Here is a 26009-nt window from a genome sequence, read left to right as displayed (position 1 = left end):
TAGGTTTGTCATATATAGCTTTTATAATGTTGAGGAACTTTCCTTCTATTCCTAGTTTTCTTAGAGCTTTTATCATGAAATGATGTTGGATCTTATCAAAGGCTTTTTCTGCATCTATTGAGATGATCAAGTGGTTTTTGTCTTTGCTTCTGTTAATGTGGTTTATTACGTTTATTGATTTTCGTATGTTGAACCACCCCTGCATCCCTGGGATGAAGCCTACTTGGTCGTGGTGAATAATCTTTTTGATGTGTTGCTGAATTCGGTTTGCCATTATTTTGTTGAGGATTTTTGCATCAATGTTCATTAAGGAGATTGGCCTATAGTTCTCCTTTTTGGAGGTGTCTTTGCCTGGTTTTGGGATAAGTGTAATACTGGCTTCATAAAATGTGTTAGGCTGTTTTCCTTCCCTTTCTATTTCATGGAACAGTTTAAGGAGGGTTGGTATCAGTTCTTCTTTAAAGGACTGATAGAATTCAGCAGAGAATCCATCAGGTCCTGGACTTTTCTTTTTGGGGAGACTCTTGATTGCTGCTTCAATTTCATTTTGTGTTATAGGTCTATTCAGGTGATTAATTTCCTCTTGGTTCAGTTTTGGATGATCATATGTATCTAGAAATCTGTCCATTTCTTTTAGATTTTCAAATTTATTTGAATATAGGTTCTCAAAGTAGTCTCTGATGATTTCCTGGACTTCCATGGTGTTTGTTGTTATCTCCCCTTTTGCATTCCTAATTCTACTAATTTGGGTTTTTTCTCTCCTCATTTTAGTCAGGTTTGCCAGGGGTCTATCGATCTTGTTTATTTTTTCAAAGAACCAACTTTTTGTTTCATTAATTCTTTGTATGGTTTTTTTGGTTTCTATTTCGTTGATTTCAGCTCTCATTTTTATTATTTCTCTCCTATTTGTTTTGGGATTTGCTTGTTCTTGTTTTTCTAGGAGTTTGAGATGTATCATTAGGTCATTGACTTGGGATCTTTCAATCTTTTTAATATATGCACTCATGGCTATAAACTTTCCTCTCAAGACTGCCTTAGCTGTGTCCCATAGGTTCCGGTAGGTTGTGTTTTCATTTTCATTGACTTCCAGGAACTTTTTAATTTCCTCTTTTATTTCATCGATGATCCACTCTTCATTAAGTAATGAGTTATTTAGTTTCCAGCTGTTTGCATGTTTTTTGTCTTTACTTTTGTTGTTGAGTTCTACTTTTACTGCATTGTGGTCAGATAGTATGCATGGTATTATTTCTATTTTCTTATATTTGCTGAGGCTTGCTTTGTGCCCTAGGATATGATCTATTTTGGAGAAGGTTCCATGGGCTGCTGAGAAGAATGTATATTGTGTAGAGGTTGGATGAAATGTTCTGTAGACATCTACTAGGTCCACTTGATCTATTGCATATTTTAGATCTTGGATTTCTTTGTTGAGTTTTTGTTTGGATGACCTATCTATTGATGATAATGGAGTGTTAAAGTCTCCCACAACCACTGTATTGGCGTTTATATATGCTTTTAGGTCTTTCAGGGTATGTTTGATGAAATTGGGTGCGTTGACATTGGGTGCGTACTGATTGATGATTATTATTTCCTTTTGGTCTATTTCCCCTTTTATTAGTATGGAATGTCCTTCTTTATCTCGTTTGATCAATGTAGGTTTGAAGTCTACTTTGTCAGAGATAAGTATTGCTACTCCTGCTTGTTTTCGGGGGCCATTGGCTTGGTAAATCTTCTTCCAGCCTTTCATCCTAAGCATATGCTTATTTCTGTCGGTGAGATGAGTCTCCTGTAAGCAACAAATTGTTGGATCTTCTTTTTTCATCCATTTTGTCAAATGGTGTCTTTTGATGGGTGAATTAAGTCCTTTAACATTAAGCGTTAGTACTGATAGGTATGTGGTGATTCCTGCCATTTAGTTATCTTAGTTGTTTGAAGGTTTGATTGTGTGTACCTAACTTGATGTTACTCTCTACTGTCTTGCTTTTTCTTATCCTGTGGTTTGGTGCTGCCTGCCTTTTCATGGTTAAGTTGGGTGTCACTTTCTGTGTGCAGGATCCCTTGCAGAATCTTTTGTAATGGTGGCTTTGTGGTCACATATTGTTTTAGTTTCTGCTTCTCATGGAAGACTTTTATTGCTCCATCTATTTTGAATGATAGCTTTGCTGGGTAGAGTATCCTGGGGTTGAAGTTATTTTCATTCAGTGCCCGGAAGATCTCACCCCATGCTCTTCTTGCTTTTAATGTTTCTGTTGAGAAGTCTGCTGTGATTTTGATGGGTTTACCTTTGTATGTTACTTGTTTTTTCTCTCTTACAGCCTTCAATATTCTTTCCTTAGTTTCTGAACTTGTTGTTTTAATGATGATATGTCGTGGAGTAGTTCTGTTTTGATCTGGTCTGTTTGGTGTCCTGGAGGCCTCTTGCATCTGTATGGGAATATCTTTCTCTAGATTTGGGAAATTTTCCGTTATTATTTTGTTGAATATATTATGCATTCCCTTCGCTTGCACCTCTTCTCCTTCTTCGATGCCCATGATTCTCAAGTTTGGTCTTTTGATGGAGTCAGTGAGTTCTTGCATTTTCTTTTCACAGGTCTTGAGTTGTTTAATTAATAGTTCTTCGGTTTTTCCTTTAATTACCATTTCATCTTCAAGTTCTGAGATTCTGTCTTCTGTTTGTTCTATTCTGCTGGATTGGCCTTCCGTTTTGTTTTGCAGTTCTGTTTCGTTCTTTTTCTGAGGTTTTCCATATCCTGGCAGTTTTCTTCTTTGTTGTTGTCTATTTTTGTCCTGAGTTCATTTATCCATTTATTCATTGTGTTCTCTCTTTCACTTTGGTGTTTATACAGTGCTTCTATGGTTTCCTTTATTTCTTCTTTTGCTTTTTCAAATTCTCTATTTTTATTGTCTTGGAATTTCTTGAGTGTCTCCTGTACATTTTAGTTGACCCTATCCAGTATCATCTCTATAAAATTCTCATTGAGTACTTGTAGTATGTCTTCTTTTAAATTATTCTTGTGGGCTTCATTGGGTCCTTTGGCATAGTTTATCTTCATTTTGTTGGAGTCTGGCTCTGAGTTTCTGTTCTCTTCATTCCCCTCTGGTTCTTGTACTAATTTTTTGCTGTGGGGAAACTGGTTTCCCTGTTTTTTCTGTCTTCCCGTCATTGTCCTTGGTGTTGTTACTGTCCCTGTACTGTGTGTAATTAAGTATTTTCTAGCTTGTAATAATAACAATGGTAATATTGAGAATGGAAGAGTGAGCTGAGATGGAAAGCAAGAAGTTAAAGAAAAGGGGAAAACAAATACACAGACAAGAGGGAGAAAGCAGAACAAGGTATCAGACAAGAGAGTTTCAAAGGTATAAACAGGGAGTGTTAGTGTACTAATCGACAGTAAGCTGAACAGGCAATAGAGAGAGAGAGGATTGAAAATCAAAGATAAAAAAATTAAAAAATAAGTAAATGAAAGTAATATCTATATATAAAAATGAATTAAAATAAAATGGAAAATAGAAAATTAAAAAAAAAAACAAAAAACCAAAAAACTTCCAAGTTTATATGCAATGCAGTTTCAGTCTTAATAATTTGGATGTCCGTCTCAATCTCCAGTCCTGGAGTTGGTGCCTCAGATATTGTTCTGTAGTTGTCTCATCAAAGGGGATGCATAAAGTAGAACAAAACTGCACACACACACACACACACACACACACACACACACACACACAAGAAAAAAAAAAAAAAGCCCCACCAAGTGTCCCCAGTTCAAATGCAATACAGTTTCAGTAAGTTTTTCGGCTTGCAGGTGTAATTCAGTTGTTCTCTCATCAAAGGTAGGGAGAAAAAGAAAAAGAAGTGTCTGGAGGCAGTTCTGAGAGTGGTATCTGCAACTGTGGCTTGCCTGCCTGCTGCTCTCAGCCTGTAGCTGGCGGCGTTATTTATGCAGATCTCTGGGGTGAGCTAGCACTCCCCTGGTCCCACAGGCTTTGTTTGCTCAGAGTTCTCCTGTGCAGGAGCCTCTGCTACAGGCTTTCCCCTTTCCAAGCACTGGGAAAGGTGACACTGCCCCGGTGTTGTCAGGCCTTCGTGTTTATTTACAGTTCATGTGGGAGGTGGGTCTTCCCCCCTCTCCTCTGAAGTTTTCCTCCCACTGCCACTTTCACAAGCTTTCCTGCTCCTGCTTACTGGGCGCTGCTGCTGCTCCTGCCGGCCGCCATGTTTGTTTACAGTTCACGTGGGAAGTGGGTCTTCCCTCCTCTCACAAGCTTCCCCGCTCCTGGTTGCTGGGTGCGCGCCCCGCTCCCGCCAGAGGCTCTCTGGCCCGCCCAGCTTGTTTATTTACAGTCCCGGGGAGGATTCCCTTCCCCCAATCTTCAGCACTCAGGGCGCCCCACCCTCTTTCCAGCGTGTCTTAACTGTTCTTATTGCTTACTACTCAGTTTCTCTTTTTCTTTTTTTCCCGGGTGGAGGTCAGTCTGTCCAGGGGGCTATGCTGCTCTGGCCCAGGCTTGTCTGTGGGGGAACCGCGGTACCAAGGAGCTCACCTGGTCCGCGTCTTCCCAAGCCGTATGGGCGCCGGCCACTGGCGGCCCCGGGGGCCCCCCTCGTTTCTCCGTTTAACGTGAAGTGGAGATTCTCTGCACCGGCTGGAGATGTGGAGGGGTCAAAGTTATGCCTTTTCTCAGTGATTATGCCTGCAAAGTGTGTCTCCGGCGTCTCTCCAAGATTTCACTATAGGAGGGCCACTTTCTGCTTCCTACCTCTAGCCGCCATCTTGGAATCCCTCTTTGCCATTTTGTAATTGGAGTTCTTTCTTTGGATTCTGAATTTTAGGAGTTCTTTCTAGATTTTGGATGCCAGTCCTCTAGCAGGTATGTGTTTTGCAAATATCTCCAAGTCTGTGACTTGCCTTCTTATTCACTTAATTTTCAGAGCAGGAATTTTTTTTTTGGGGGGGTTGTTTCTGGGTATCAAACCCAGAGTCATAACATGCTAGGCAAGTGCTTTATCAATGAGCTACATCAACAGCCACTTAAGTTTTTAATTTTAGTAAGGTTCAGGTTTTTTGTTTGTTTGTTTTTGTTTTTTTCCAGTCCTGGGGTTTCTACACAGGGCCTCCAGCTCAGGCCACTCTGCCAGACCTTTTTCTGTAATGTTTTTTTTCAAGATAGGGTCTCACAAACTATCTGCCCCAGCTGGCTTCAAACTGCTGCCCTCATGGCATTGGTGTTGTATTTAAAAGCTAATCACCAAACCTAAAGTTTTTGTAGATTTTTCTCTTAAGCTTTCTTCAAGAAGCTTTGCAATTTTACCTTTAATGTTTAGGTTTATTATCTGTTTTGAATACATTTATGTATGGTATGAGGTCTGTACCTAGGTTCATATTTTTGTATAGGGGTATCCAGTTTTTCATCAGTGTTTGTTGAAAAGACCACCATTAAATTGCTTTTGCTTCTTTGTCAAAGGCAGTTTGTCTGTGTATATGTAAGTGTGAGGTCTTTATTGTCTTTTATTAATGTGTGTGTTTATTCTTTTGTCAGCATCACATTGCCCTGATTACTATAGCCTTTTTGTATATCTTAAAATCAGATAGTGTGAGTCCTCCATCTTTGTTCTTCAGTGTTGTGTTGGCTGATCTAGGTCCTTTGCCCCTCCATATAAACTTCAGAATCAATTTCTTGAGTCTTACAAAGTATCTTTCTAGGATTTTGCTTGGAATTACATTGAATTTGGAGATGAGGTTCTGAAGAACTGACATCTTAATATTGAGTCTTTCTATGTATGAACATTTATTGTGATTCTTTTAAAATTACTAGCTTGTAGGTTTGTATGTATGGCTATTACGTGTTTTGTTAGACTAATGCCTATGTTTTTCTCTTTTTTTTTGTGGTACTAGAAATTGAACTCATGGCCTCATGCTTGCTAAGCAAGCCTTCTGCCACTTGAGCCACACCTCAGTACTTTTGTTTTTAGTTTGTTTTTCAGATAGACTCTCAAGCTAACTTTGCCCAGGCTGGCCTTGAACTGAGATCCTCCTACCTCCACCACCTGAGTAGATGGGACCACAGGCATGCACAACTATGCCTGGCCTAGTTCTTTCCTTCTTTCTTCCTTCCCTTCCTTTCCTTCCTTCCCTTCCTTTCCTTCCTTCCCTTCCTTTCCTTCCTTCCCTTCCTTCCCTTCCTTCCCTTTCTTTCTTTTCTTCTTTCTTTCTTTCTTTCTTTTCTTTCTTTTAGCACTGGGGTTTGAAGTCAGAGCCTTTGTGCTTGCTAGGCAAGTGTACCACTTGAGCGATTTCATTTTTAAGGTGCTGTTGTAAATAGTATTTTTAAATTAAAAGTTCCAGTTCATTCTCAAATATGTAAACACAAGTGACTTTTGTGCATTGACCTTATATCATGCAACCTTGCTTCATTTAATCCATTTTGGGGGTTAATTTTGGGGGATTTTTTCAATGTAGAAAATCATGTTACAGAGACAGTTTTATTTCTATCCAAAAAGTGTTTTGTTTTTCTTGTTTCATTGCACTAGCTAGGGCTTTTATGATTACATCAAATTGGAGAGGTAAGAAAATACATCCTTTCCTTCACCACCCGTCTTTGAGGGAAAGTAGTTTTTTGGCATTAAATATACTGTTAGCCATAAATATTTTCTACTAAATTGAAGTTCTCCTGTACTCATAATTTATTGAGGGTTTTTTATCACGAACAAGTGTTGGGTTATTTATTTATTTATTCATTCATTTATTGCAGTACAGGAGACTGAACTCAGGGCCTGCACTTGCTAAGCAGGTGCTCTTCCACTTGAGCCATGTCTCTAGTCCTTTTTTGCTTTAGTTGTTTTTCAAATAAGGTCTCCCATTTTTGCCCAAGGCCAGCCTTGGACCACAGTACTCCTCTATATGGCCTCCCACATAGCTGGGATCACAGGGTTTCACACATGCTGGGCCAGTGCTCTACCTACTAAGCCATTTCCCTAGCCCTTTTCTTTGTATTTCTTTGTATTTTGTTTCTGAGATAGGATCTCACTTTGCCCCTGCTGGCCTGGAATACATGATCCTCCTGCCTTCACTTACCAAGTAGCTATAATATATGCATTTAATGTTATTAGTGTCCCTGTAAGCACTGCCTCCACTGCAACCCACAAACCTCTATTTAAGCTTTCTGTGATCAGTTTTCATGATCATTTTTGTTCTCCATATGTTCCTTATCTATGGCTCCTGTTCCTGTTTCCTAGTTGCATTGCTTCTTTCTCTCTAAGAATATTCTTTGAAGTTTTCTTCTAAAGAAGTTTTCTTCTAAAGTATTGTCTTTTCCTCCAAATTCCTTTTATTGGCTTGATCTCTGTGTTTTGTGTACTCTTTTATATGTATGGTATAATCACAATTTACAAAGAAACTAATAGGCTTTATTGAATTAGGATGTCATACTATTGTTACTGAAAATACCTCTGAAGTATACCTGTTGTTTTAAGTTTGTTGCCAGCACAGTTATTATTCCTTTGAAGTGACCTTTTCACTCTGACTCTTTATCTTTGGGGTTAAGTTGTTTTTCTGTAATGTGACTATAGGTTTCTCTTTATTTATATTCTTTGGTATAGTGCATTCACTGTATCTGTTGACTTTTTCATCAGTCTGGAAAAATTTCTAGTATTATCTTTAAATAGAGTTGTTCCATGCTCTCTTCTTATGGAACTCCATTCTCATTCCATCCTTTATGCCTCTTAACTTCTTTTTAATACTTAGCATTTCCTCATTCTCTGGGCTGTATTTTAGGTAATCTTTTCATATAGGTCTTGCAGTTCATTCATTTTTCTTTTCTTCTCTATCTTTTTAATCTGTATTTAAAGTATTTTTGTTTCTGTCTCTGATTTTCTTTTCTGGACTATAGGTAACCAAAACTCATGGCACTGTCTTTTATCCCCTATTTCCCACTCCTGTTGTCCACTTCAGGCAGCCATTTAAATTTGCTTAATAATGTGTATTCTTTGTATTTATTATTACAAAATTTATTGTTTTATATATTTTATAAAAGTATGAGTTCACAACAATTTGAAAGTATAAAAAAACTAGTCATTGACCTTAGACAATTTGAAGAACATTGTGTTAGTGCTATACATTCTGTATTACTTCGATGATTGCTTTGTTTTTTATGCCATTTAACTTGTATTTTTGTGCTTGAATTTCCTGAAAACATGCAGTTAGTTCTAAAAGTTTGATTAGATTTAGGGTCAGCTTTTTTTTAGGCAGGAGTATTTTCTATGTGATGGTGTTCTTCCACATTTATTGATGGTGAAATTGATCATTAGATTCAAATGCATTGATCTGATCCCAGCAGTGTGAAGTTCCCATGAACCTTTTCCTCTTAACAGTTTAACATTCATTGATAACCATTGCTTAGTCCATTTATTGCATTATGAACTATGAAGAGATGATTTAATTTTTTAAATCATTCTGCATTTATTAACTGGAGTTCTTACCTAAAGAACTTTCACTCAGTAACTATTTTATCACCCTAAAATATATTTTGTAAACCAGGGCAGGATAAACTCCTAGCTCTTTTTACTTAATTTATTAAGGAAATATAGGTTAGTGTTTTGTTTTTGACTATAGTATCATCATGGCCTCTGGATTTTTAAAAAATCTATTTGATTCCTTTTCATAAAAAATCTATTTGATTCCTTTTCAGTCTTTTGTAGTCTTTATTAAGACGAAGTACTTAGTAAGAGCCCCTTTGACTCAGTTTCTTTGTCCTTTTGATATTATCCTATTAATCGCTGATAGATTCCTGCCTCAAACTAGAGATCATCTCCTTTATTATCTTTTCATAAAACTAACTTTTAGGTTTCCATGCAGTATTTTTATTTGTACGTAGCATATATTATTTGATATGTAGTGTTGATAAGCATTTTTATCTTTTTATCGTCATGAATTCTTTGACCTGTGAGTTATTTACATGAGTGTTTTAAAATTCATATTAGCTTATATATGCCAATATTATATTGTAGGAGTTGGTTTTCATGTCATTTTTACATAAAGACATTTTCAACCTAAATTGTAGATTCCTCTAAGGAGTACTATTAAATTTTATTTTTATTTCTATTTCTTGATTGTATTTCTTGGCATGGAATAGGTGGCATAATACCTACATGTTTGAGAATTAAATGAAATACTATATTTTTTATTTTCTAGACATACAAGAATTAAATTCTGAATAAGTCTACAGGTAGGATGGACAGTTATTTCAAAGCAGCTGTTAGTGACTTGGACAAACTCCTTGATGATTTTGAGCAGAACCCAGGTTTGTTGCTTTTCCACTTTCCCTTAATGGAATTTTAAAATATCTCAGGAATAGAGTACTCTTAGTAAAATTTTATTTCAATTTTAGTAACATAGTTATCTTCCCTAAGAAGTTCACTTGTTTAAATTATAACATTAGTTTATTCTTACATAGACAGGAACCAATAGCCAGAAATAGACAGAAACTAGATGTTTCTTTGCAGTTACAAATGTAGCTGTAAAAAAAAATCTTTAAAACCTACATATGAGTAAGCTAAAAACAACTTGGAAGAACTATATATAAGTTGAGATTTCGTTACCATGAGAAATGATATTTCCTCAAATGAAGTTAGGAAACTAGAGGGCAAAACATATCATTTAGATTGTTTCTCAGCTCTTCCTTAGTCTGGTTTTTATATGCAAATGAGTTATTGAGTGGAATTTTTATCACTTTATGACATTTCTATTCAAAAGTAAAACAGAAAATACTTTAAATTCAAATAAAAAGTTTAGTTTAGAAATCTTAGAAAACATACTGTCTTCATAATAATTTTTATTTGACTTGGGTCTCCTGAATGATTTTGTATCTCTGTTTTTAATTAGATGAACAAGATTATCTTCAAGATGCACAAAATGCATATAATTCTAACCCCTGTTCAGTTTCTTCAGAGTTGGCTTCTTCACAGCTCACTTCACTGCTAGCAAAGGACCAACAATGCTTGAATAGTTGTGCTTCATCAGAAACATGCTGTAAAACAAATGAGATTTTCCTGAATAAAAAAACACCTGAGGAACCGACTTCTATACAGAATGAAAAAAATGTAACTGGACTTGATCTCCTTTCTTCTGTGGATGGCAATACTTCAGATGAAATCCAGCCTTTATATATAAGAGGATGTAGTAAACCTGTCTGTGACCTGATAAGTGACATGGGTAACTTAGTTCATGCAACTAATAGTGAAGAAGACATTAAAAAATTACTGCCAGATGACTTTAAGTCTAGTGTAGATTCTTTGATTGAATTGGATTCAGCTTCAGTTTTAGGTACTCTTTCTGTTTCTTCAACAGACCATGGTAGTAATACTGTTAGAGAAAAACAGAATAATGTCAACTCTGAATTACAAAGTAGAGAAATTCATGGAACCAAAGGGTTGGGCATAAAAGTAGATAAAACACTTTCAGAGTCTTGTAAATACAATGGAGTAGAAATTTTGAAGGACAAAAAGATCTCTAACCAGTTAGAACTAGTTGTTGACTTTGACAAGTCATCTGTTTTCACTCAGCAAAGTTCTAACATATTTGATGTCAAAGATAACCCACAGAGTAGGAGCCTGCCATGTGAATTATTAGAAGATGATGGCTGTTTAGTAAAAGAGGAGGTAGATGTGGCAGTTACAAGTGCCACAGAATGTTTAGAAGAAGGAGGCAGCACGAGTACTTTACCTGGCAGTCTTCCAACTAATGAAGGTTTATGCCTAAATGACTCAAATTCAAGAGAAGAAAAATCCAAATTACCTGACTTTTCATTTGAGGAAGATAGAACTGCTGTGTTTATAAAACAATCTGCAAAAGAATACTCACAAAATTTAGACCTTAAAGATAATAACAGTAGAACCCAAGAGTGCTCTTCAACTTTACAAGATTCAAGTGAAGGTATACACTCTTCCTTGTCCTGCCTTCCATTATCTGGGACTTTGTGTGGATCATTAATTGACAGTAAGGCACAGGATGATGTTTTACCTCTGAATGAATCTAAAGATCATGAAGAAGAGGCAGTGACTACGCATGAAGAAAACCAGAAGAGTTCTGTTCTAGATGGGGAGCCCTTCAGGGAGACCAATCTTTTGAAAAAGGAAAAATGCAAAGCCATACTTCTTCAGCCAGTAAATGAAAAGAAGGGGGAAGGAAAGGTTGAACCTGAGCAGATGATAATCAGAGTTGAATCATTGGAGTACCCTGATAACACCAATTCTATAGCTGAAGAATCTCAGGCAGAGCTCCCTGGTGCTAATGGCCTAGAGTCTCCTGACCGTTGTGAAGGTCTCACTTTTTCAAGCAGTGATATGGATGGGCAAGACTTAGATTATTTTAATATTGATGAAAGCATGAAAAGTAGCACACTAATTAGTGACGCTGAACTTGATGCTTTTCTGACGGGACAATATCTTCAGACCACTAACATAAAGTCTTTCGAAGAAAATGTAAGTGATTCAAAATCTCAAATGAGTCAGGAAGATATGGAAGGCTTACATGATAGAAATGTCAATGACTTATATTTCAATGCTGACGCAGGAGCTACTGGAGAAAGTGATGATGGTAATATGAATTATGAAACAGTTGATAAACAGAATACAACAGAAAATGGTGGCCTATCTGCAGGGAAAAAAAGCATAATTCCAATTGAACAAGGGTTACCTACTAGTAAGTCTGACATAAATGAATTACCAGTCTCTGATATTAACAGTCAGTCTATTCATGTTGGAGGGGCTAGACCTAAGCAACTGCTTAGCCTTCCATCAAGAACAAGGAGTTCCAAGGAAGTTAATAACCCAGATGTTCCAAAAATGCTAGAAAGTGAACCCAGCATAGCAAATACCTTGGCTCCAACCACTTGTACTGCGGATCCTGCAAATGATCCTCAGATTAGCTTCAACTCTAATTACATTGATATAGAAAGTAATTTTGAAAGTGGGTCCAGTTTTGTAGCTGCAAATGAGGACTCTCTGCCTGAAAACACTTGCAAAGAAGGATTGGTTTTGGGCCAGAAGCAACCGACTTGGGTTCCTGATTCAGAAGCTCCAAACTGTATGAAATGCCAAGTCAAATTTACTTTTACAAAACGGCGACACCACTGCCGAGCATGTGGAAAAGTAAGTTAGAAAAACATTTTCCTTTTATTCTTTTGTAGTACCAGGGATTGAATCCAGGGCCTGTATATACTACACATACTAGGTAAGTGTTCTACCATTGAGTTATATCCCTAGCCAAGTCTTTTATTTTTTTGAGACATTTTTAATGAAATGTAATGTCAAAAATACTGATTAACAGGTGACTTCATGATTGAATTAGTTAAAAAAATTAGTGTTTTTCACCTCCCTATCATGAAAGTACATGAAGCACTACCATTTTGCACATTCCTTGATAGTTGTGATATGTATTCATTATATGTTGAGAAATAAGGAACACTTATAAGTAAGTTTAGTGAAATCTGAGAATACTGTCCTTATTTGTCTAATACTGGTGTTCCAAATTCAGCCCCATCCCCCTTTGTCCTTGAGTATTTAGTTTTAAGACTACTCTGGAGCTAGTGTTGTGATCACTGCCCAGGGAAACACAGAACGCCAGCTATACCTTCCCTCATTCTGTCTGTCTTAGAGTAGTCAAAGGATAAAGAGATTGCTATAAACTGTAAGGAAATTGCCTTAGAAATAATATTGCACCTTTTATTTAGCATTGTTTTAGTAGTATGTTGGCTTCAGACCATCCTACTCATTTTAAGCAAAATAATGTTTTACTTACAAAAATAGAACAACAACAAAAAAAGCTTTGTTCCTTGCAGCACTAGGGATGAAACCCAGGGCCTTGCACGTACTTGGCAAGCTCATCACTGAAGTATATCCTCAACCCCAACAGGTTTTTAAATGAAAAACGTATTTTGTTGAAGTAAGTTCCCGTTCCAGTTAATGAAATTGTTTTAAAGGAATTGCCTCTTTTTCAGAGAGATGGTTATAAATCACTGAAACCTCATTTAAGTTAAAAAAAAAATCATGGAAAAATTCTCATGGGTTAGGCCTGGTGGTACATGCTTATAACCCCAGCTACTCAGTAGGTGGAAATCAGAAGATAGTAGTTTGAGGCCAACCTGAGCAAAAAGTTAGACCACATTTCAACAAACAAGCTGGGCACAGTGGGGCACATCTGTAATCTCAACAATGCAGGAAGAATAGTGGTAGCATAATGGTCCAAGGGCAGCCTGGACAAAAAGTGCAAGACTCTGTCTGAAAAATAATAAAGCAAAAAGTACTAGGGGTATGGTTCAGATGGTCAAGTGCTTGCCTAGCAAGCACAAGGCCATGGGTTCATAACCCCAGTACTGACAAAAAAAAAAAAAATTCTACTTGTGATTATGGTAGAAAAATGAATCATATAATAAGGAAAATGGGTTTGGGTTAATTAGTTTTGGGCCTTTCCTCCCCCGTGTCTAGTAGGTATAAATATGCTTGAAACAAAAACAGATTTGGTATTTTATTCTTCATAGGTATTTTGTGGTGCCTGTTGTAATAGGAAATGTAAACTTCAGTATCTAGAAAAGGAAGCAAGAGTATGTGTAATCTGCTATGAGACTATTAATAAAGGTGAGTATTGACCTGACATGTTTTCTTCTAGTAATTGATGTATGTTAAAGACAATTGGATTGTGACAAAGATAAACTTCTTTATTTTCTTAAGGCAAGGACCTAGTGTTGACTTATCTGACTTAGGTGGGACATCCCAAGGCTTGGTTTCTCTTCTTTTTGTTCCACTCTCACAATTAATACTACCAGTCTGGAAAGGAAGCATTCAGTTTCTGGAGTGGCAGTTCATTAACTTTTAACAGGTACCAAGTCCCTAAATGCTACATTTCATCTGCCTATTTGTTTTGTCATTATCATTGTTACCATCATCATCGTGATCTAGACTTTTATAAAATACCAGTAAGTGGCATAAGGCAAGATACTAGTTCATATCCTTTCAAAATAACCTGAAATGAGAATTAGATATAAGGTGGTAATACATTCAGTTTTATAAACTCATAGGACTGCCATGGCATTTGTACATTATTGTCTCATGTTTTTTTTCTGTCTTAGTTTTAGAATATTATGTGTGTGCTTTCATTGTTCCCTGGCTCTCTAGCTAGTTTTCATTTTCAGCAGTATTCTTCGTGGTCTTCTTTGAGTTCTCACAGGTTTTATGTTGTGTATGTTACATTGTGTTCCCCCCTAAGTACATGTTTGTTCTTTTGAGTACTTGCATTTTCAAAGATTTGTTGACAGTTGAATTCCCAGCAAAAATTACTTGGGGCAGTTTTTACCAGGCTTGTGCACTAGCTCAGGCACTGCTCCCTGTCAGCAAGGAGAATAATTACCTGATAATAATTTGTTTTTCTCTTTTGAATGAAGATAATTTTTTTCAGCAATTCTCCAAAAATCTCTGATGTGAGTCTGTTAGCCTGAGGTAAGCTGTTATACTCCCTGCTGTTGACCTGTGCTCTGGAAGATAATAGAGTATAAATACTTCTCATAGAGTAAAAATATTTTCATATTACCATCATTGTTTTTGAAGAGGCTAAGTACTCATAGTTGTTTTGGGTTTTTTTTTTTTATACTAGCCAAAGAAGTCTGCTGGAATTCAGAAATTTTAGAGCAAGCTCCCGCATATTTATCTCCCCCACTTAAAAAAATAAATAAAACTGCTGGGTGCTGGTGGCTCACACCTGAAATCCTAGCTACTCAGGAGGCAGAGATCAGGAGGATTGCGGTTTGAAGCCAGCCCGGGCAAATAGTTTGCTAGACCCTATCTCAAAAATACCCATCACAAAAAAGGGTGGCAGAGTGGCTCGAGGTGAAGGCCCTGAGTTCAAGCCCTAGTACCACAAAACAAAAAAAAGTCATGAAGATTTGATATATTATATGAGTTGACAGGTCAGATTCATGGGTGATGTATATGTCTTTATACTCAGACATATTCTGAGTGTAAAGTCCCAAGAGGGGAGAAGATAAAATGATTAGCACTCAATAGAATACTAAGGTCAAACTTTGGTTTATAAATATTGTGGAATGAATTTATTTAGTTACCAATTTTATTTATTCTATTTTTGTATCTTATAGCATACAGTTTCATTTAAGTGGCTATTTATCATTAATTTATACAAGAAAATATGAATAAAAGTTTTCTTAACATCAACTATAGGGTTAAAGATGATAGAGATGATCATTTAGATATTACTGTCAAATAAGAGAAAGATGATTCAAGGGTTGTGAGACATATTCAGTGAATATGAAGAGATTGAGTAGAGATTGTGGATAATGAAAATGTTGTGTTGAGATTGTCTGAGCTTTAAGAAAACATGCATGTGAATGGTGTTAGATAGATTTGGGGCAAGGTGGAAATAACTTTGAAACTCAGTGTATGATGTATGGACTTCACTTGGTTAGTGGAAGCCATTTCTTAAAAGCGCTGTCATTCAGTGGCTCTTAAGCAAGATTGTTTTAGCTGTGGCAGTAGTCACAATAGATTGGTTTGGAGAAATGCTGAAGGGAGAGCTACCAGTGCTGCTGTGCATTTTTTGATTAAAAAAATCATTCAGCAATACTCAGGCACTATTCTGTACTCCAGCTGAGAACAAAATAGATGTCTTGTTTTCAGAGCTTATGAATGTGGGGAGAGAAGGATAGTAATCAGGATATCAGATAATTATAATATCCTAAAGTGAAATTTAAAGTGTAAGGAATAAGTAGTAACAAGTTAGTGGCAAGAAGTAGTGTTTTGTTTTTTTAATAAGGTGGTCACAAGTAAAGCTTTATGATAATATGACATGTGAATAGAGACTTGAAGGAAGTGAGACACTAGAGCTATTTGAGTACCTATGGAAAGAACATTCTAGGCAGACAGAATAATAAGAACAAAGACCCTAAGTTAGGGGAGAGCTCGATTAAACTTGTTGAAGAACAAGGAAGCCTTGGGTGGCTGGATCACTGTGAGTGAGTGGGATTGTAGTAAGAAATGAAGAAAATAGGTAAGCAGGAAGTTGGAAGAGGTAGGGATGCAGATCATACAGGAGCTAATGAGTCATTTTAACAACTTAAATTTTCAATCCAGTTAGCCATTACAGGACTTTTAAACCAAGGAATGATAATGGTTTATGTCTTAAAGAATCAGTCTGTCCCCAGGAGTATAAAACAGAGACACTTATATTAGAAAAGATTATTTTCGATAGTAGATACTAAACCTGTGCCAAATATAATACTGAAATAAGTCATAAGTAGCTTATCAAAGTGGAGTGCTGCCAACTAAAGCAAGGAATCTGTGCTAGTCACTCAGTATCTTTTGCCAAGTGCCACTTCTTTTTCTTGATTGGCCGTTTAGTTCTTTCTCCTTACAACTTGGAAAATCAAATAATTGTTATAATTTACTTTGAAGTTCAAAACATCTGAGTTTTTAATACTATTCTTTTCCCCTTTATAGCTCAGGCATTTGAAAGAATGATGAGTCCAACTGGTTCTAGTCTTAAATCTAATTCTGATGAATATGCCACTGTTCAGCCACTTCAGGAGACCCAAGCATCCAGTATACCTTCACCTACAGTGTTGCCTGTCTCAGCACTCAAACATCCAAGTGTTGAAGGTAACAAGAAGAAAAATACTGAGTCTTTGACTAAAGATAAATAAGACTAAATGTCAGAAGGGATTTAATACAGGGAATTGGTTACACATGTATGTTGGAAGACTAGTCTTTCAAAACAGAGGCATGGCTGAAGTGGTAGAGTGCTTGCCTGGCAAGTGTGAACGAAGCCCAGAATTTAAACCCCAGTACTGCCTCCCAAACAAAGAAAAAAACTAAGCTACCACCTCTAGGGTTGGGGAAATGAAAGGGAGAAGACAAGTATAACTAGAATCCAGAGCAGGGTACAAGATGTTGCTTGGCTCTCAGACCTGGGAGTATGGGGTTGGAGTACCACAAGACTGAAGCTGTGACCTCTGGGGAAACACCATAAAATGCTGTAACCATCAAGGGGTCTCACAGGGTTTGTGTTCAGATGACTGAAGGAGAGCTCCAGGATTGATGTGAGGAGTATCTGATGGTGATGGTGGATGGTACTGCTGCTGCAAGAGTCTTAGCAGAAAGTAGAGCAAAAGAATCCCTTCTCTTCCCTCTTCTGGTTTCCCCCATCCTGCCATTGTTAGAGCGTGTCCATAGCCAGTTAGCTAGTAAAGAAGGCTGGGAATTGTACTTTCCAACCTAGTACCAAACGTGGGCTTGGGTTTTAGGGACAACAGGTAAATTGTCGGAACCAGCAGTGGGACCATGCCTGTGTGATTTGGCATCTGGCCTTGTGAGAAAGCTCCAAGGGACTGAGGCAAAGGTCTCACTGCTGGCTCCGACAATAAATAACTGACATGTCTCCTTTCCTTTAAAAATCTGTTTTAGTTGTATATTTTACCACAATAATAGAATGTTTTTAATTTTTTTTTTTTTGATGCAGAGTGTTAATATGTTACTCAGGCTGGTCTCATACTCCTGGACTCAAATGATCCTACTCCCTTGGCCTCCTGGGTAGTGACATTACAGATGTGTACCACCATAAAACATATTTTTAAATCTGAGTTATTTGTTGTTTTTTCATTTTTGTTTTTTAACAACTTGTTGTTTGGATCTTGAGTAAAGCCCACATATGTTCTTAAACATTAGTCTAGGGAACAAAGGCAGTAATTTATTAGAAAATTACTAATTATCAGCTAAAGGAAAATTTGATTCCTTCTGACACCTGTTTTGGGTTTTCGTTTATTACTCAGTAACTATTTTCCATTTTTAACTGAAATAAGGAGATTCAGCATATATAGCTGCGCAGTAAAGCTCTAAAGATGAGTAAATTTGTATCTAAAATATTTACATATTATATTGACAACCTAAATTATTAAATTATAAAATACTGCAAATACAAGAAAGATAATTTATTTAATATATCCATGCATGTTACCATGTTACACAGACACACAGACACGCGCACACACACACATACACACTCGTGTATGATTCCAGTTTTTTCAGTGTTAACTCTGTTTTGTTCTGGAAAGGAGATGTTGCACCTTTTGTATTTTCATATTGTTCTAAAATCACTTAACATTAATTTTCATAACCTTCCTCTGTGAATATTTTATAGAATACAGAACAAATATTTATGGTGATACCTAGCATTTCCTCCAAAATTGGGAATAAACAGTAGTAGTAATAAAGTTTGAGATCATATTGTAAAACAAAGAATATTACCATGTTATGTTAAAAGAAAGTAAGAAGCGATCTCTTGAGTGTACAAGTGATCCTGTTTTCTATTTTTAGACTTTTTATTTCTTTATCTGTCCTTTGTATGTTTTTCTTTGCTTATGCTCTGATCCCCACTTTAATCTCTGTGCCTTAGTCCCTAAATTTTTTTCAGTCCCCACAAGTGTCTCCAAAGGTTCATGTGTTGAAGGCTTGGTCCCCAGTGCAGTATTGAGAGGTGGAGCTTTTGGGAAATGATTAGATTACAAGGGATATGACCTAATTAGTGAATTAATCCATTGCTGAATTCATAATTTGATGATAATATTGGGAGGTTTTGGGGACTCAGAGGTGAGTCCTAGTTGGAGGAGGGTCACTGGGGGTATGCACTGGAAAGGGTGTCTTCTCCCTACCCCTTACTGCTTTCCCTTTCTGTGCTTCCTGGGTTTTCATTGGGTGAGAAACTTTACTCTCCCATGCCCTTCCTGCCTTGATATCCTGCCTTGCCATAGGCCACTCTGATGGGATCTAACAACCTTGGAATGATCACTGAAACCATGAGTCGAACTAAATATCTCCTACTTTTAAGTTGTTTTCTCAGGTATTTTGTTATAGCAATGGAAAACTGACTAAATCACTACTCCACACTCAGAAATTTAGCTTCAATAATATAGACTTTACATCTTCCTCCAGTATCTTTAAGATGTAATCTCTCTGAACCTTCCTTTTCAGGGCATGTGGCTCCAACAGCCATACCTGGTCTAATATGCTCCCTTTGTATGAGTTACATAAAAATGAACTCTACTCAGGATAGATGAATCACAAAAAGTAATTTTTTCTAGGCTTTTGCAGTCCTGAGAATGCAGGGCTTGCCAATGAATTGTATAAGCTTTTGAAAACATTTCTTGACCCATTTCATATTACATCATTGCAATATTACCAAACTAAAATGATTTGCTTTTTCAACTGATTCTAGGACTGTGCTCCAAAGAACAGAAGAGAGTGTGGTTTGCAGATGGCATATTGCCTAATGGTGAAGTTGCAGACACAACAAAATTATCATCTGGAAGTAAAAGATGTTCTGAAGATTTTAGCACTGTCTTACCCGATGTGCCAGTGGTAAAGAATCTAAGTAATTTATTCACTGAATAAAAATTTGTTTTGTAGATAATTTTATGTGATTATTAGAGTACTTATGTTTTCTTAACATAAGAACTGTACAGGCATGCCTCATTGTATTGTGCTTCCTTCCTCACACTTTGCAGATATGACATTATTTATGAGTTGAAGATTGTGGCAACTATCAGCACTATCAGCTCAGATGATCATTAGCATTTTTAACAATAAAATATTCTTAAGATATGTGCTTTTTCATAGAATGCCATCACACACTTACTAGACTACAATATAGTGTAAACATAACTTTTGTATGCCCTGGGAAACCAACAAATTCAAGTGACTTGCTTTATTGCAGTGGTCTAGAACTGTGTCCACAATATCTCTGACATATGCCTCTATTGATATAGTGAAGTAGTAAATGTGTTTTAGATTTTACCATTTTTTTAATGTTAGTTTAAGGCAATGGTTCTCAAACTTTTTGGTCTCTGGACCATAGTATGCTCTTTAAAGTTATGGAGAACCCTAAAGAGCTATAGGTTGTATGAGTTATACTTACTGATGATTACTGTATTTAAAATTAAAATTGAGAACATTTAAAAATATTTTCTAATTAAAAATAATTAATAGAAATAATATTTTTAGGAAAAATAGTATTTTTAATAACAAATAATTCGTAAGAAGAGTAGTTTAAGTTTTTGTACAAAAAAACAACAAAAAAAAGTTTTTGCAAATTTCTTCATCTGGCTTAATAGAAAACAGATTCTTACATCTGCTTCTACATATAGTGTGTTGTGATATGTTGTATTCATTAATTATATAAAGAAAATCCTAGGACCTCATTGATTAATGAAAGGATCTTGGGGACCCCAGGTATCCCTGGATCACGTTTTGAGAATCCTTGGTGTAGGGAAATGTAACTGAGAATTAGTAATTTAATTTAGACTAATAGTAATTTAATGGTTTTCTTTTTTTTTTTTTCTTTTATTATTCATATGTGCATACAAGGCTTGGTTCATTTCTCCCCACTGCCCCCACCCCCTCCTTTAATTTAATGGTTTTCAAATGTTCAGGAAAGTATCACATTGTAATATTTATGCTTGCATTTGCATAAATGTGCTTGGTTTAAATAGAAGATACATAATCTATGCAATTTGTAATGTAAGAGTTCTTGAACTAGATTTAATATATAGGCATATTACCAAATGTATGTTGCTAGCACCTACTTTTAATCAATATTTCAACAAAATGACAATCATAAACAGCCTAGTAAATATCATTTGAGGTCTTATTTGTTATCATTTAATATTTATTCTGACCTTTGTGCCACCTGGCCAGGGCCCACTGCTTTTTCTTTTGCCATGCCTATTTTTTCCCCTTTTTTCCATAAAGCTTTGCTACTGTTTTGCACAAACAAAAAAACCAGAAAAAACCGAAGAAGTATTTATTCTGGGTAGTCTAAAAAGAAAGGGCTATCTTGAAGCAGTAGTAATAGTACTACTACTAGGTGGTTGCTGTTATGAAATATATCTACCACTCTGCTTCCTTACCACTCCCTCCTCCTTGTTTCCCTCTTTTTCATTCTCCCTTACCCTCCCAGTGCTTTTCTTGACTGGCATAAGAAGAGGAGAGGCCTTGAGTTGAACTAAGTTGCTCACTATGTAACATGGTATAGGATCCTCAACTTCCTGCCTCATTTTGCAGTCTATAATTATTCTGTCATTATATAATATGTAATGATATATAATCTTTTTCTTCCTTTTATTTTACCATTTTTACATTTACTTACATGTATATACATTGTGTCACCTCACTTCCCCCCAATAATATATAATCTTTATATAAACCATTATATGTCATTAATACCTATCTAATTGTACAGTAAAATAAATCCTTATGCTTTTTAATGCCCTATGCTCCTAAAACTTGAAGTAAAATTGTACTCTTTCTAAGGAAATTGACTTCAGAAGAATTTACTAACCTATTTGGTTTTTTATTTGTTCTTATTAAAAAGCTATGTTTGGTTATAGAGATCAACATTTCACTGTTGAACAGAGAATGTGAACTGATTTAATTTTTTATTCTGTATTTTACAGACTGTAAATACAGGGAATCATACTCATTCTACAACGGTGGGAAACCCAAACAACGAAATAGGAGACATTACAAGAAATGAGATAATTCAGAGTCCTATTTCTCATGTTTCATCTGTGGAAAAATTGCCTATAAACATAGGAACTGAAGGGTTACCAATTTCTGGTTCTTTTATTCTAGATGATGATGTTTTTGCAGAAATTGAGGGGCCATCTAATCCAACTGGTGTCATACTTAACAGCAATTTAGCTGTTGCTAGTATTTCAGATTATAGGTTATTGTGTGCTGTTGACAAGTATGTTCGTAATAAGATTAGTCTTCTACCTGACGATGAGGACAGTTTGCCTCCGCTTTTGGTTGCATCCAGAGAAGAGGGATCAGGTAGGATAGTGGTTACTTAAAATATAAAGAGAAAAAAGTTAAAAGAATGTACTGATGAATTTTTTGTGCAATGTATGAAATGCATTTGTGTGCACTTGACCTTCCCCACCAACACTGGGTGTTAAATTCAAGACCTCAAGCATGCTGGCAAGTGTTTTACCACTTGACCCATACCCCCAGCCTATTTTTTTTTTTTTTTAATTATTAGACAATATTATTATAATATGTACTAGGGCTGATAACTTCAGTTTACAAAAAGTCTTGTTATATAAAAACAAATCCCAAATGATTTAAATTTTAGAATGAGTCAAAGAGCCATACAATAGGGAAACTGAGACTTAAAAATGTTTCCATTATATTAGGGTTTTGTTACTATATCTTTTTTTTTTTTTTAAGTATGGTACCTATAGAAAAACAGTATTAGATTGGATGACAAAACTAGGGATTTTAGTTCCTCATTTGCTAGTTATTACATGTATGACTTGAAGCATGTTATGTAATCTCATTGGGCCTCATTTTCCTTTGTAAAAGAAGAGAAAACAGATTATCTCTGAGGTCCTTTTCAAGCTAAAGATTATGTGGCTAGCTCCTACTTCAGAGTGGTTGCCTAGGATAGATACCACCCCAGGCTTTATGTTGCATCCTGAAACATGAGGTGCTGGTTCTCTGTATGATAATGGGGGGGAATGAAGCTTAGGATCTTTGTTCTTAGTATGTCTATAGGGGCCTTTTCCTAAACTTAGCTGTAGAGATAAAAATACATCAAGCTCTGTTCTTTGCATGTCATACAAATTTTCTTATTGATTGTCAAGTTTTGTTTTTGTTTTTTACTGCCTGTCATTGGTACAGGCATATAACTTTCACATATTTGTATATTTCAGAAGTTAGAATTGGAGTGACTGGCAAACTAAAATGCACTTTTGACAAAAGTGCTTTAAAACTTTGGAGGTGCTAAAATTTTACATATATACTGTTTAATCAAGACATTTGTGTATACACTACATAAGATACATCACGTATTACAGTATCACTATACTAGATAGAAAGATAAAACTAAGTGTAGAACAGTTGTACAGCATATTGATTGATTCTATGAAACATGCTTCCTTTTGTTTTTAAATTTGTGGATTTATGCATTTGGTTTTTTTTTCATTATTAGCATATTTAAGAGGATATATATCCTGACTGATATATTACTTCTATTGTTTAGTGTCTGTAGTACAAGAACAGCCATCTCACGAGCAGATCATGTTGCTTCTTGAAGGTGAAGAGTTTCATCCTGTCACATTTGTCCTAAATGCTAACCTACTTGTGAATGTCAAACTAGTATTATGTAAGTCAAGATGCCTCTTTCTTTGCTTAATTGCTAAGCAAGACTTCTGTGAAACTAGATTTTGAATGAAAATAGTGAAAAAATAAGCAGCATTGAATATTGGTTTTTTTTTTTGCCAAATACGACTATAACTAAATTGTGTAACTATATATTCAGTGGTACTTGATATACAAGGCTACAGGTTTTAAGTAGCATCCCTTACTCCATCCTAGGCTAGGGTCGTGGCCTTATAGCTGAGGTATATTTTGATGCTTACTATACAATTAACCATATCTCCTGTAGCTTTTAGATAAATTGAAGGGTTTTTATTAATAAATGAGATAAGCAGGAATTGTGACTTAGTAGCAATAAAGACAATTTTAAAGTAAATGACATGTAACATGTCATTAAAAGGAAGCAAATAATCCTCAGAAATAAATAATCCTCACTACTTAATAATGCATTTATTAGCTTCTCATTCTCTTTAAAACTAACAATTTTAACCCACTGTACTTTAGCATTAATGCATCTTTAGTGTTACTTATTCCTTAACTTCCTATGATAATCTTATTTCTTTTGTTACATGAGTCTTACACAATTCAAAGTTTTTGTGAGGAGAATTTTGAGAAAATAAGGAATTTGAAAAGTTGTGCTTCATGCAAAAGCAACTTTTAGTTTCTTAGATTAATAGAAGTTGACATTTATAATTGTATGCTTTTGTCACTCAAGATTCCTCAGATAAATATTGGTATTTCTCAACCAATGGATTGCATGGCTTGGGACAAGCAGAAATTATTATCCTGTTGTTATGTTTGCCAAATGAAGATACAGTTCCTAAGGACATCTTCAAACTTTTCATCACCATGTATAAGAATGCTCTAAAAGGTATGGCATTCTATTTTGAACTGTTCAGACTGGAGGAATTAAGTTAAAGGAATTAATGCTTTTGACTATGCTAATTATACTAAAGTTCGCCTCACTGGCACTCTTTATAACTCATTGCTATGAAGAGATGGCTGATTTCATAAAAGCACTTAATCATTTTTAATGATTATTAGGGCACTTAAATGTAGCCCTTTATTTGATTAGTGTCTGTGTATAGTTTTTTTTTTAATTTAAAAAATAGAAATATCTGCTGCCTTGATTTATGTATGTATGTATGTATTTATTTTTTTGGTGGGATTGGCATTTGAACTTCACATTTGCAAAGCAGGTGGTCTACTGCTTGAGCCACACCTCCAGTCCAGTTTGCTCTGGTTATTTTGAAGATGGGATCAGTAGAACTATTTGTCTGGGCTGGCTTCAAACCACCATCTTCCCAACCTAAGCCTCCCAAGTAGCTAGGATTATGGGCATGAACCACTGGCATTCAGATCCTTGATTTTTTTTTAATGTACACGTTTCTTACCATTTATAACAATATATGCTATAGATTTCAGTATATGCTTTTTTGGGAGGTGGGTACAGATTGAACTCAGGGCCTTGCTCTTGATATGCAAGCACTCTACCACTTGAGCCACATTCCCAGCCCTTTTTGCTTTAGTTATTTTTCAGATAGTGTCTTGTGTTTTTTGTCCAGGGCTGGCCTTAGACTGTGATCTTCCTTCTTCTACTGCTTGAGTAGCTGGGATTATAAGCATGGGCCACCACACCTAGATTGCTTATTTGATAAAGTATTTCAGTTTTTTTTTTTGGCTTGAGCTGACCTTGGACCTCGATTCTCCAATCTCCATCTCCTGAGTATCTGGAATTCCAAGGGTGTACCACCACGTCCAGCCTTGATGCTTCTTTAAGAGTAGAAATAAGAAGGCTGGGAATGGTGGTACACATATGTAATCATAGCTCCTCAGGAGGTGGACATCCAGAGGATTGCAGTTTGAGTCCAACCTGGGCAAAAAAGTTAGTGAGATCCTATCTTCATCAGTATGCCAACCGTAGTGACACAAATCTGTGATCCCAGCTATGAGGGAGGCGTAGGTGGGAAGATGACAGTCTAAGACCAGTTCTTTGCAGAATTGCGAGACTGTATATAAAAAAAAAAAAGCTAAAACAAGAAGTGCTGGGGCATGACTCAAGTGTTTAACAAGTGTGTGGCCCTGAGTTCAAGCCTCAGTACTGCAAAAAGAGAGAGAAAGAGAATGAGAACAAAAGAGAAGAAATAAGAAAAAAGAAATCTACATTGACTTTGCTTGAGAAAATTTATTTTGGGACATTTCAAACTCAGAATGTTTTGCCAAAACAATAACAAAATAACAACTTATAATCTTTTCAAATAATTTTTTTTTTCAGGAAAATACATAGAAAACTTGGACAATATCACTTTTACTGAGAGTTTTCTCAATAGCAAGGATCATGGAGGATTTCTGTTTATTACACCTACTTTTCAGAAACTTGATGATCTCCCCTTACCAAGTAGTCCTTTTCTTTGTGGAATTCTCATCCAGAAGCTGGAGATTCCTTGGGCCAAAGTTTTTCCTATGCGTTTAATGTTGAGATTGGGAGCTGAATATAAAGGTAAGTTTGAGAGTAATAAATGAAATTACATATTTTCAAATACACCAAATGTAAAATAAGAATTTCAGGGAAATCATTAAAATAAAAATTTAACAGATTAATGGAACTGCTTTTGATTTGGTATACCAAGTTAATCTAGACAACATTGGTAAGTCATGAAGTTTCTAGACATTCATACATTATAGCAACTAACCTTAAATGTTTTTTTAAACTTCAAAACAAAACATAGAAAACTTTGACAGTATTACCTTTGTTAAAGTTTTCTTAAAACTATGTATTACTGAGTTTTTTATATTACGTACATTT

The 26009-nt window shown here is 35.9% G+C and overlaps 1 protein-coding gene across 2 annotated transcripts in view; it reads left to right on the top strand.

Annotated features, from left to right (window-relative positions):
• Positions 1 to 26009, top strand: part of Zfyve16 (zinc finger FYVE-type containing 16) — a 51682-nt gene that overhangs the window by 8999 nt on the left and 16674 nt on the right. For both annotated transcript variants that reach the window (XM_074077214.1, XM_074077213.1), the window contains exons 2-10: positions 9183 to 9291; positions 9873 to 12139; positions 13528 to 13624; positions 16493 to 16651; positions 19263 to 19405; positions 21499 to 21877; positions 23088 to 23210; positions 23919 to 24074; positions 25479 to 25703. In XM_074077214.1, coding sequence (XP_073933315.1) covers positions 9222 to 9291; positions 9873 to 12139; positions 13528 to 13624; positions 16493 to 16651; positions 19263 to 19405; positions 21499 to 21877; positions 23088 to 23210; positions 23919 to 24074; positions 25479 to 25703 — 3619 coding nt within the window. In that variant the 5' untranslated portion in view covers positions 9183 to 9221. The remainder of the gene's footprint in view (positions 1 to 9182; positions 9292 to 9872; positions 12140 to 13527; positions 13625 to 16492; positions 16652 to 19262; positions 19406 to 21498; positions 21878 to 23087; positions 23211 to 23918; positions 24075 to 25478; positions 25704 to 26009) is intronic.

Source organism: Castor canadensis, chromosome 6, assembly GCF_047511655.1.
Source record: "Castor canadensis chromosome 6, mCasCan1.hap1v2, whole genome shotgun sequence".
Lineage (NCBI taxonomy): Eukaryota > Metazoa > Chordata > Mammalia > Rodentia > Castoridae > Castor > Castor canadensis.
Note: the sequence above shows the minus strand (reverse complement) of the source record. Positions and strands in the feature narration are given on the sequence as shown.